The sequence below is a fragment of the Anopheles funestus genome, chromosome 3RL (genome assembly GCF_943734845.2).
Source record: "Anopheles funestus chromosome 3RL, idAnoFuneDA-416_04, whole genome shotgun sequence".
Classification (NCBI taxonomy): domain Eukaryota; kingdom Metazoa; phylum Arthropoda; class Insecta; order Diptera; family Culicidae; genus Anopheles; species Anopheles funestus.
Genome location: NC_064599.1, coordinates 24,497,602 through 24,510,049, shown reverse-complemented (window position 1 = coordinate 24,510,049; position 12,448 = coordinate 24,497,602). Strand labels below are relative to the sequence as shown.

The 12,448-nt window shown below is 36.7% G+C and overlaps 2 protein-coding genes across 2 annotated transcripts in view; both read left to right on the top strand.

Moving 5' to 3' along the window:
- LOC125772037 (bifunctional heparan sulfate N-deacetylase/N-sulfotransferase) overlaps nt 1-12,448 on the top strand; it is a 670,071-nt gene that overhangs the window by 285,430 nt on the left and 372,193 nt on the right. The gene's annotated exons all lie outside the window — the stretch shown is intronic.
- On the top strand, nt 8,054-12,343 carry LOC125772069 (ras-like GTP-binding protein RhoL). The gene is made up of 4 exons (XM_049443424.1): nt 8,054-8,741; nt 8,841-8,955; nt 11,550-11,664; nt 11,741-12,343. Exons 1-4 carry the CDS (start codon nt 8,629-8,631, stop codon nt 11,977-11,979), a joined length of 582 nt encoding a protein of 193 aa, XP_049299381.1. The 5' UTR covers nt 8,054-8,628; the 3' UTR covers nt 11,980-12,343.

Here is a 12,448-nt window from a genome sequence, read left to right as displayed (position 1 = left end):
GCCTCAAAGCCATGGCAACTGAGATTTTTCCTCAAACTTCCTTAGTCACTCAAATCCCAGAAAATCTCCTTTGCCTTTTGAAGTTTTGCTCAAATGTTGTCAATCAAATCATCACTTACGACAACAAATGCTGCTTCTATGTTCATTAGCGACAACACACATTGTGTTATGAAATTCATTGTCTTACATTCTCAGTTTTGTTTTAATTTTATCTAAAAAACAATTAAAGTTTGGTTTGAATAATAAAAAAATGAAAAAAAACATTTTTTTAGCTAAAAGAAAATAAAATCAAATATTTTTAATCCGGTAAAAAAATTGAAGTTGTGAAATGCCTCATACTGTCGGATCTTTCAAAGCAATTTCTCAAGAATGATCTCAAAAGCACAGAAAGAATTGATTAGTTGATGTGAAGGGTTTTCCTCAAAACGCAAATCTCGCAAAATCATTCATGAGTTTTGAGTTTTAAGAACATCTTCAACCGTCATGGCCTTGCTCCCAAACATGCGTACAATAAGAGGATGTTGATTAGATTTAATATCGGTCGTACTGTCTATGTTAAGACCGAACTGAACGAATTATTTAATAATTTATAGTGCTATATATTACATTGAGACAAGATACACTCAGAAGCTCGAACACCAAAAATGTAATTTTCAATCATTTTTAAAAAGAATTTTCTCCAATTTTAGAATTTTTATTTGTACTTTAATATTTTAGAATTTGTATTTGTAACAAACGCTCCACAAACTTCTAAAATAGTATAAGTAAATTGTGCTAAAAATATCTCAAAATGTTTTGTAAATCGATTTTGGATTACTCTCCACAATGGAACTTCTACCTTTATGGTTTGATATTTTTTCTTTTCGTTTTTCACTCTATTGTTTTTTTTTTAAATTTTGTTACGACTTTTTTATTCCGATATTTTTGCGACCTATGAAAAAAATGCTATAAACAAGAGCGTTCCCGAACAAACGGATACATTTTAATAGCAATATTTTAGATTTTTTTAAAATATTATTCAATACAGTTTAGTTTTTAGTTTCACGCAATATTACATTACACCCGCAACATGAATATAAAATAGCATCATTTAAAGCCTTTAAAATCATTTTAAATTATCATTATCATCCTCGCTCCTTCCCTCCTAATTAATGTAGATGCCAAACACAAATAACACAAACCAGTTATGCCTATTGTCGTATAGGCCAATCGTATCCACCCGTATCGTATTGCATTCCTAAAAGCGATCAAATCATGGTACATTATTACCTGTCATTAAACACTGTTCGCATAACCAGTTATGACACCCAGCTACCTATGCAGTTATCGCTTCAATAGGTAGTTAAAAAATATCTTAAAAAATAGTTGTGTGTATTGAGGCACGAAACCAACACTTCTCACTGACATAACAAATCACTAATGCTACTAAAAAGGGATAAATCAAGCTTACAGCACAAAAAAAATGAACAGGTTGTAGTACTACAGCAGGCACCAGCAAAAGTGTATTAGATCTATATTTCTGCGATTTTTTCCTCTCTCTGTTCAGTGTTATTCTGAACCACAGAGTGACCGATTTGGTTTCCGCTATTTTATAGAGCAAATTAGCAAATATTTATTATCAATTGTGCACCATAAACCATCAAACCGTTGGAAATGCGACAAATGGTGAATTTTTTCATTTATTTATTTTTTTGTGTTTCCCAACTCCCAATAGTCAACTCACTTTACCAAACTGACCACTGCCGGTAGGTGGCTAATGGTACGAATGCGTTTGTGTATTTTTTTTTATCGCCACCGTACCTTCTATTTACACCGCTGCCCAATTAGCCGTACTATCGATCGATCGATCACAGGAAATAGCGTCCGGAAGGGTACGCGCAATGGCTTGCGGATTGCGGTAGAATGCGTTCAGTGTTTGCGCCCCATTTTGTGTGCGTCTACCGTGCGGTCAACCATTTGTTAGCACGTTAATTCATGTCACCCTGGCGAGAAAACCCTCCTTTTGCCGGTAGCAACGTACCACATCCGGTGTTTGTGTGTACCGCCGTGTGCTGGAAGAATTCCTAGTGTTGGGAACTGCTGCTGGCGCTTTGGCCACAAGCTAACAAAACACAGCCTTCGGAGCGGTGCCATTTTCCCACCGAAAAAGGCTTTCCCCGACGCTTGCTCACACCAACGCTTACCAGGGGAACCCATAGCAAAACCAAAACGGGGAAAACCCCCGGAATCGGATATACCGGTGCACCAAAAATCCACCGAGATCGGCTAGAGCGAACGTATTCGGCAATGGTGCGCCGGTTGTATGAGTGTGTGGTTTTCGCGGTTCAGTCCAAACTTGCCGGAATGTACACGTTTTGGTGGGGTTTCCGGGCAGGTTATCCACGTCATGCCCCGTCTCGTTGGACGCTCGTCTGTCTCACATTCAACGTACGCTTTTGTATGGTTTCGTGTTTGCTTTTAATCAAATTGTTTCCCCACCGGTACGCCATGAATTGGCATTCCAGACCAAGAGGGAGCGGGTGGCAAGATCAGCATACAGCAAACCCTTCAGTGATTCGCATTGGCATAACAAACCTAGATGTATGGTAATGGTGATTTACTCTAGAACTGTTTGCTTAATTGTTGATTAAATTTTAACCGATCATTTGGAATTTTACTCTAATTCGAAAATTGAACAAATATTTTTATTCCAACACAATTAAATTTTATTTTTAAGACATGTATTTCTTAAATACTTTAAAAATAGCTTGTTTTAATCAACGAAAGATATTCCTGAACCTGCTCACCCTATAGAAAGCATTTAAAGAAATCAAAATACTCTGGAGTAAGATTTGAATTTTACTCCAATCAGCAATCTCCTTCAATAACTATCTTCTGTCTATCATTAAACCATCAGATGTGATAATCGCAGGGTTGATTTTGTTTTTTGTTTTTAATTAAAACTTTGAGTATGAACAGAAACTCATGTCAAGAATTCATTGAAATTCACTGAAATGCACCATGACAATTTTAACATATGATGGCCACCGCTAATCTATTTAAAACATGTTTCAACATTATTTTCGCTCAATAATTATCAATTATATCTTCTAGTTGAGAAAAGATTACTTAATCTTAAGAAAAGCAAGAAAAGAAAGAAAAGTATAAACTTTTTTTATCTTATACTTTTTTATCTTTAAACTAATAAAATAAATTATTACAATTTTATTATATGACTATTTAAACACTTTTCATGATTATTTCGAAAATTAATAGAAAATCATTTGCTAAAATAGCAGTTTTCCAAAATGAAAATGTTTATTAAATTAAACAAAATGAGCTGTAAACCCCTCTTCAGTGTTCATATTAGTAAAGTAAAACATAGTCGATGAGACGGCCCAAGCCCCTTTAGGTCTTAAAATTAGTATAAATAATGTAAATTGAGCTTAAAACAAAAAGTCTTCAACTGGTTTAACAAATAAGCTGTAAAGCCTTAATAGCTAACATTATATTAATATATAATTTTCCAAATAAATCTTTTACAAATGTTGGAAATAAAAAAAATGGATTTCTTGGAAACATTTTTAATTCATAACAAACAATTTGAAAGAAAAAAAATCTGAAAAAATATGTTCTTGTATGAATAAACAAATTTTCACAAGTAGTTAACTATTCTTATTTGTAATGCAGTTAAAATTGAAATTATAAAACAACATTCCATTAACATTTTTTGCTTGCATTAGTTTTTGGCCCATTTTGCCTCAAGGGTTTACTTGGAAGTTTCTCAAAACATTCCCAATTTTCCCCCAAAAGCGGGAGTTTGATCTTCAAGTCCGTTTGTGCAAAACATAGCCATCGTATGAAATTTCTCAGCAATTGGCTTCGCGGTGAAGCTCACCATGAGGTAAGGCACTCCTGTTTTTGTTCCTTTATTTTGTATTTCACATGCAATGCATCAACTTTCTCGCGAACGAACCAAACCGCAATGGGTGAACGATCAACGAACGCAACTCGCAATGAAGTGCAGTACTTCGTTTTATCCACTTGTTCCACGAAAAATGGAAACTAGACGACCCTGGATAGTAGAATGGGTTTTTGGTAAAAATCACGCCGAACGGCACTACAAAAGCTCGCACTTCAAATTATCAGAAGTGATATTTATTCGTCTGGCAACCAGACACGATCGGGACGGAACCGTTCAATATTCTGCACGGTTCCGTTGATTGCTATTTGCGAGCTTTCCATCCATCTGATCTATCTCGAGAAATGCTTCCGGCGCTGACAACGGAAGCGGATCTGTCCATTGCGTTTTGCACGACATCAAAATCCTAACCGAGGAAATCACAAACTCCCTTGCAGGGAGGAAAAATCTCACTTCACTATGTAGGATGCAAACGACGCCATCAGAAGAAGATAAGAGAAAAAACCAGCAACGCCGTTTGCGTAAAACGAAAAAGGATAGAAGCAACAGGAGCAGAAATACTAAAGCAACGCGACATATCCTTAAGCCCATTTCCGACGCCGATCCTAATAGAGTTGAACGGATTGTTCCCCACCCTCCCATCACACTTTTCTGACATGTGCCGAGGGCCTAAATGGAATGGAAGCATCAATCGCTAGCAAACTACCGCAGGATGTATATGGTCACCCATCCCCTTTAAGGTGCGCCCATCATTTGCACTCATCAAACGACAATATCATCCATCGGGTTACGATGGTTCACAATACTGCCGGCCATTCCTGACACTGACGAGGGACTAAAGGTTTCCCAAAACTGCAACTACAACAGTGCACCGATCGTTCTCGTATACCGAAACGCATCAGACCCGAGAGGTCAGTAATGGATGGCCATCCTAATGCGATTAGCTCCTGAGCCACAACGCAACTCATGCTTTCAGTGTGCACTGCACTGCAGAGAGAGAACCCTGTTTCTACCCAATTGCTTCAACTCCCTGCGTACGCACCGGGACGGGTTTTGGCAAACGCGATAAGGCACACTCATTACTATGCGCCTTGCCGTAATTCTTCGCAAAACCATCTCGAGCCTACTTCATATCCAATACCGTCCAATGCTACCCGTTAATGCTAATCCGGACCAAAAACCCTTCTCACCATACCGGTACGTACACCGGTAACACACCGCATGTCAGCTAATTGCATGGCCAAGATTCGAAGATAACCCGTACCCGACCCGGTTAATTTTACGTAGGGTTATCTGGGAGGTTCACTGTACCGCGCTCTCGGGAATAATCTCCCCCCGAACGGGATCGAACGAGTTCCGGTTCCGATATTGAAAGAATAGCAAATGGTTCCCTACCCCACGACGGTAGATGCTTGCAAAACGTTTTAAACGGTGGTCACCGGGTGTGGTATATTCGGTACACATATCAAACAAACCTTTTGATGTACACTCACACGAACTGATTAGTTTGCTTAAGCTACCAGGCGCCTCCATCGGAAACACAATTTACGGTTGGAAGTAAATAAAATATGTTTTCAACGGAAACATCGTATTATTATTAACTTGCTTTTACATTTACATAAACATTTCTAGATGCTTTTAACGTTTAAATTATATTTATATGTTACTGTCGGAACTGTTGGAATTGTCAAAATTTATTATTTTATTAGGCAATTTGACTGAAATTTATTTTCATTCTAAAATCGATGATGTACAAAAATTGAGGAAAATTTAATTTACAAAATATCTTAGATTGAAAAAAAATTCAGCATTTTTATCATGCTTGTCTTGTCATGTCTTGTTATTAATTTTAAAAACTGTTTTCCTGTCATAAATAGGAATTTTTAAATAAAAAAATTTCCGTCCAATTCATATACCAACGCCGAAACAGGCAACTTTCTTTATCGTTTCGTTCATATACTACAAACAGACAACAACGAAAGGCATGTACGAACCCATCACAAACATATTATATTGTAAATTGTACAAAGCATTATCAAATTCAAATATACTCTTCGGCCACTACTACTACTACTTTGTTAAAAAAAGCTTTGTTGTTAATTGTTACGATAAATACAAACATTTATTTTGTATTTGTGAAATATTGTTAAGAAAATTATGAAACAAAAATCAGTTTTTTTTAAACTTATTTAAGAAATTACTTAACCTTTATCTTTGCGAAGATAATACCTAATAAATAATGCCACTTATTATATAATTTTATTTCAAATAAGAAAACTAAGTTTGAAGAGCGTGTGTTATAAATTACACAACAAATATATCCAAATGCCATCCTAATTGTGAAACGTCAAACTTTTTATCAATAATCGCGTCACTCATTGTCTGACCGCTAGGCGTAATTTATAGCACATGTACCAAACACTTATTTCATCTCGTGTACTATCGCTGTAGCCGTAACTGTAGAACTATACCTCCATCTTCACAACAATGAGTTTACTACGGTCCAAAGTTATGCTGCTTTTAATGGAACTAGCAAACGTTACTTCGGCACAGGATCGCTTTGCCTTATAGCAAGCAATCGAACCATTTGATCCATGTGCGAATGTGTGGTCAAACTGGACCACTGAATACCGAAGGAAGGTTGAGTTCACTTCCATTGGATGCATATTAAACGCCGAAGAGCTTTCGATCGCCCTCGGATCGTTGATTAAACGCACACAAATCGTACACCGTGTGTCTGCTAAAGTCTTTTGAGGTTAAAGGCGAGAACATATCCACTACCTTGTCGGGGTGCTAACCTTCGACAAACAGCGCCTTAAGTGTCGCAACAGTTACACAGTGTGTGACAAATGTTTGCTTCTTATCAGAACGGTTTAGATAGCAGATAGGAATAAAACATTTACTTTTTATTACGATGTGTTCGCACAATGCGAATTAAGGTATGCTATATAAACGCACATCCTTTGACACAGCGAGCCGATTATCCAGCTGTCAAACGAACAAACTTTTGTAAAAAAAAGAACCGTTAAAATAATAAAGGCGTTGGTGAAATCAAATAAACCTAAAATACCAGTGTGAGCTTATATCGACACGATGTACCAACACCATTTTACAAAAACAGGGAAGTATATTGTTTAACTATAAAAGAACAACTTTCCAAATCAACGATATGTAATGAGTTAAAATTCACGACAATAATCATATTTTACTGGAAACATAAAAAAAACTGAAAACTTTAATTTTCATTTAAATTACGAAAAAATAACATAAACTTAATAATAAACACTAGCGTAAGAAAAAACCATTCTATTTTTTAGTATAAACTAAATTTTTAATTTCACTCTTTTGTAACGCGTGATAGTTTATATATATTTAATTCTCAACTGATTCGTGAAGTTCGATCAGATTAAAATATTTTACTCGTATATTTTAATCGTAAAGAATAGCCAAACTGTTTTACTAATAACTCTTTGTGACTGAATTTTCAGCGCTATATCGCGAAAGGGAACCTTGTATAACTAATTATTACTACTTGTCAGCCTAATTACTTAACTATTAAATCAATTTAATTTAAATAATAAAATTTAATGAATCAAATTGATCGAATTTTACGAATAAACTAAAAATAAATTAAATGTTTCAAAAATGAGTATTGCCTAGTGCTTACTGATGTACAAATAAATGGATAGTTGTTCAATCTTTATAAAGATAAAATATTTGACTTTTTTTAATAAATACAATAATAAAAAAATAAATGCAATATTTTAATCGTATGCACAACACTGTCCATCACTTTGCAAATGTTGCATCCACCAACAGTGTTTCTTATCGCTTATCACAAATTTAACAAACATCGACATCAAACGTAGTCGCCTTGCCCAGGTTAACACAACTACACACCGGTCCGTATCGGTCACTCACTCGACGGACCGACGGTGGCACTCTCTCACGCATCGCTTACCCTTACGTATATCAGGGATATTTATGTACCCAACTACCACACTGGATCACCAGAGCAAAGGGAATGGGGGTGCGATTGTATGTTGTCACAGAGTTTCCTTTGCTCGCCTATCGCCAGACCCACTCGATTAGATGCCAGTGCCAGTGGTGGTGGTGGTGACCTTCCCTATATTCCGTCACATTAGTCACCGTCAGCTGCACAACGGGTGCCACCGTACGAATGTGTGTGATATCACGCTCGTGAAGACACTTCCTACCCAGCCCTCCCACCGTGACATCTCCGTTGCCCTTCACGGACACAAAGACACGGAAAAGATAAGAGAAAATGCCCAGAGCAGGAAGTATCGGAATACCGTGATGGTAGTCGTCGGTTTTGCCAGTGTTTAGCAGCCATCGATAACGGGCAGATGGGCAAATTTCCGTGCCCGTTACCACTTAAGCTTATAGGGTTTTCGATGTTGCATTCGTTGCTGCGATTGTGGAAGCTGCACTTTAGCGGACACGCATCCGCATACTTACGCGTGGAGAGATCGTTTGTGTGGTGTTTCCGCCCTTTAAAGGATTCGATCTGATCGACCGGAAAGGCCGCTTAGGTTGCGTGTGTGTCTTCTTGGTGAATAAATAAATGCTGTGTGTTTGGTGCTGTGAAACCCGTGTGAAGTGAACCCCAACGTTGTGATTTAACACGGACGAAGTAAGGGCAAGTAAGACTGTTCGACTGTTACACCGGGTGAAAAGGTGAACTTCCGCTGTATCTGCATGAAAGCATGACCACACAGATATTCAACATCGTCGTCGTTGGGGATGGAGCAGTCGGCAAAACCTGCCTGCTGCACGCCTACACAGACAAGTCGTTCAAAAATTTCTACGAACCGACGATGTAAGTACGGTAACGGTGATTGCGATTACCGCTCAACATCATATGATTGCACGTTTTGGTTTTCTTCCCACTACCCCGTACACTCGTGGAAAAAAACAGATACGATAAGGAATCAATTGAAATGATACTCGATGGACAGAAGTACACCATACAGCTGCACGATACGGCCGGCCAGGAAGAATACGACAAAATCAGGCAACAGTTTTACAAACGGGTAAGAAGTTCCGGGCTTTGCAAAGTGTTTTGTGGGCAGAATGTGTAAAGAATAGTTAGTCAAATAGACATTACATGCATGGAAACATTTACGGAATAAGTTTAATTAGTCTAAGCATGAGTCATTAGGAAATTTTCCACGAAAGCAAAATTATTATCTTTATGTTAATTTTCCTTTGTGAGTCACTATTTCAGTTTGACAAGTGAATACGTAGTTGTGTTTAACATTGGTGGTGGATGGCCTTTACAGCGGTCGAAGAGAATTGCAATGGTGTAATACCTTTGCTATAAAAAATAGCATTGAACATGTGGATTCGTTAAAAAAAATCGTTTTAGAAGCGTTACTTATGTTGTTGATGTTGCTTTCTTTCATGTATAGTTCGATTGTTTTGCTGTTATAACAATCATGAGGAAAAACTTGAATAATTTTACAAAAAACATGTTAACATGCTCAACAGTTAGGTTGAACAAATTAAAATCATCTACTGTATAATTCAGTAACTTGCAGAAAAAGTCAGTAATTTGCCTAAACTAAACATCACGATGAACATGTTAATTATACCCAAGAAAACTTTGCAAGTGTATCGTAATTTATGACGATTTTTAAATACATTGGAACCCAGATATGGGAAAGTAGCTACAAAAATATGTCAACCCCTTCTCTTTTTCATAATCAATACATGATTTGGACAAGGATATACAGGAACCAGAAAGAACAAAAAGCCATGTGCGAATAACAGAAAAGTTCAAGATATCCTGGAGGTGTATCATATAATATAATTCTGATTGAGATAGAAATGATTAGGTTTTGATTTTTGTAAGATATGTCAAGAAGTGTGTAAATATTTAATGTATCAAGTAATATAATGGTAGAAAAAAGGGGAAAGATGTAGTGCTTTAGTGGTACACGAGAATAAAAGAAAACAAAAATCATCAACAAAGGAAGAAATTATGGACGTTGGGTACAAGTTAGAAAAGAGCGAAATAGAAATACATAAAACATGAAAAAAGAGATGGTTCAAAGGCATGTGGACGAAAGACGAAGAATTCTCAAGAACAAAAAACCAAAAATATGAACGAAGATAACAACATCCTCACAGTAAGACGACTATTATTGTATAATGCGTGATGGGTGGCTTTTTTCAAGTTCCAAAAATTATTATTCTTAGTGGTGTGTCGTTGCAAAAAAAAACCTGTAATAAAATGCACTTGAGTAAATTTTATCATCCACCCTAGAGGCCTTCATTTTTTGCCGCTATCGGTTTTGCATTTAATATGTCAAATTTGATTTGCCAATTTTCGATGGAGTAACTTTGACACCCAAAAAATCCGTGTTACTTGCTAATCGATTTTTCGGATAAGAAACATTTTTCTTTAAAAAAAACTAATAACAAGCCGGAAATAGCGCACTCCAAGATATATAGAATAGCAACAAATAGATATTTTAACTAAAATAACTTTGGAATATACATGGTATGCATTTCAACACATATCATTGACCGGAAACCGAACTTCCTTTAGCAATTTGATCTGATAGACCATAAATTGCCAATCGGGGAATACATTCCGGACCCGGATACGAGATGGCTGCACGTATTGCAATCAACCATTTGTATGATTGGATCATACGCATTCTGCCTATTAACTTACTAACAGAGTAAGAGCTACAATCTTGCTTAAGCAAGCTTCATAATAGGCTTATCTATATCGACTGCAATTATAAAGCCAATGAAGCTTTAACACTCATGATAAGTTTATTCCGGAATGAAGGGTGTAAATGGTTATCCGCATGCCGTCTTACAAGATTAAGCATTGTAAAACTTGAATGCTGTTTACTGCAAGGAGCTTTACATGATTTGTACTCTTCTTTTACTATTCTTACTTTTCTGAATTATAAAAATTGTACATTTTAAACCGAATCAATAAAATGGTTCATAACATTATGGTAAAGATAGAAAAAGAAAAACAACTTTCAATTAAAATACTAAAAACACGACGCGTGCAAAAACGGTTATAACAAATAAATTCACAATACCTTCACAACATGATAAAAATATTCCTATTGGATGAAACTATTCCGCAGTCGATGATGGTCAGTACGCAATAAACATCAATAACTAAGTTATAACAATGGTGTAAATTGTTACAAGTGTCAAAATTATGAAACAAAAACTCTCATCTATTCGTGAGTAAATGAAAACAAAAACATTCTACGACGAGTTCCATGCATAATATTTATTTACTCAAATGCAGGAAATCTATTTTTGCTTTGATGCTCGGGAAAGCATGACGCATGTACCTCACCAGCACTGATAACAAGCATCAACGCAACACAAAAACCATCTGCGAGTGACTCTAGGAATGTGTACAATGTGAAAAAACGAACATGCAGAAGCACCAATGCACACTCAAGGATTGATGATTTTGGCTCAAAATAGCTGTTTCAGAAACATTTTGATCTGTCTGGATAAAAAGTTCAGAACATTCTGGCACATCTATTGCCTTTAGTTGATGTAATGGCAGGGGAAAAACATTTACCAATGTATAACAAATATTTCTATTTATTTACATCACGAACGAATATTTCTCCCGCAGGCCCATTGTTTTCTCCTGTGCTACAGTATAGACAACAGAGTTTCGTTCGAAAATGTGTCCACAAAATGGTTGCCTGAGATTAAAACAGACCCGCCCGTTCCAATCGTACTGTTGGGTAAGTAATTAAACATAAATGCAATTGAAACAATAGCCGATTAACAATACATTAATTGTTACTATCTTTTGACAAGGCACCAAGCTGGACAATCGAAAAGGGAAAAACAACGAAGTTTCGACGGCGGAAGGTGAAAGGTTAAAGCGCACACTAAATGCAAACTCATTCGTGGAATGTTCGGCGAAGGATTACCGTAATGTGGAACTAGCCATCGAGGAAAGTGTACGCGCCTGTCTGGCAGGTGTACCAGAACCGCAACCGGATGATAGCTGTGCCTGCTTCCAGGGCTTCGATTGCTTTGGGTGCTTGGCATGACTAGAATGTGTGCGACCGTGCTGCGAGTGTCTGGTGTGGTCAAGTGATGTGTGCAGCTGTTCGAGTTCATGATACCGACACGAACCGATGCAGTATAATGATTCGGACCCACCCTTTAAGAATGAATCCAAATGAACACTGAAAGTGAACACTGTACCATCTTAATCCAATCGCAGTACTATAGATTAAGGATCTGGAAGAATTTTTCCAGATACAATAAAAAAAATCTACTTTATCTCAAAACTATTTAGTGATTCGGTTCAATCAAAATTCTGACTCGGGAGAGTTTCTTGCTAAGTGATGCATTTTGAAATAGCTGTATAGCCGAGATAAAAATAAATATCGTTGTTATCATGCATTGTAACTAACTACGTTATAGTAATTAAATCAAATTGTTCTTAACTACATTCTAAACAAATGAGGAATTGTTTGTTGCCTACAACTTACCCTTTAACGTCTTTAACAATGG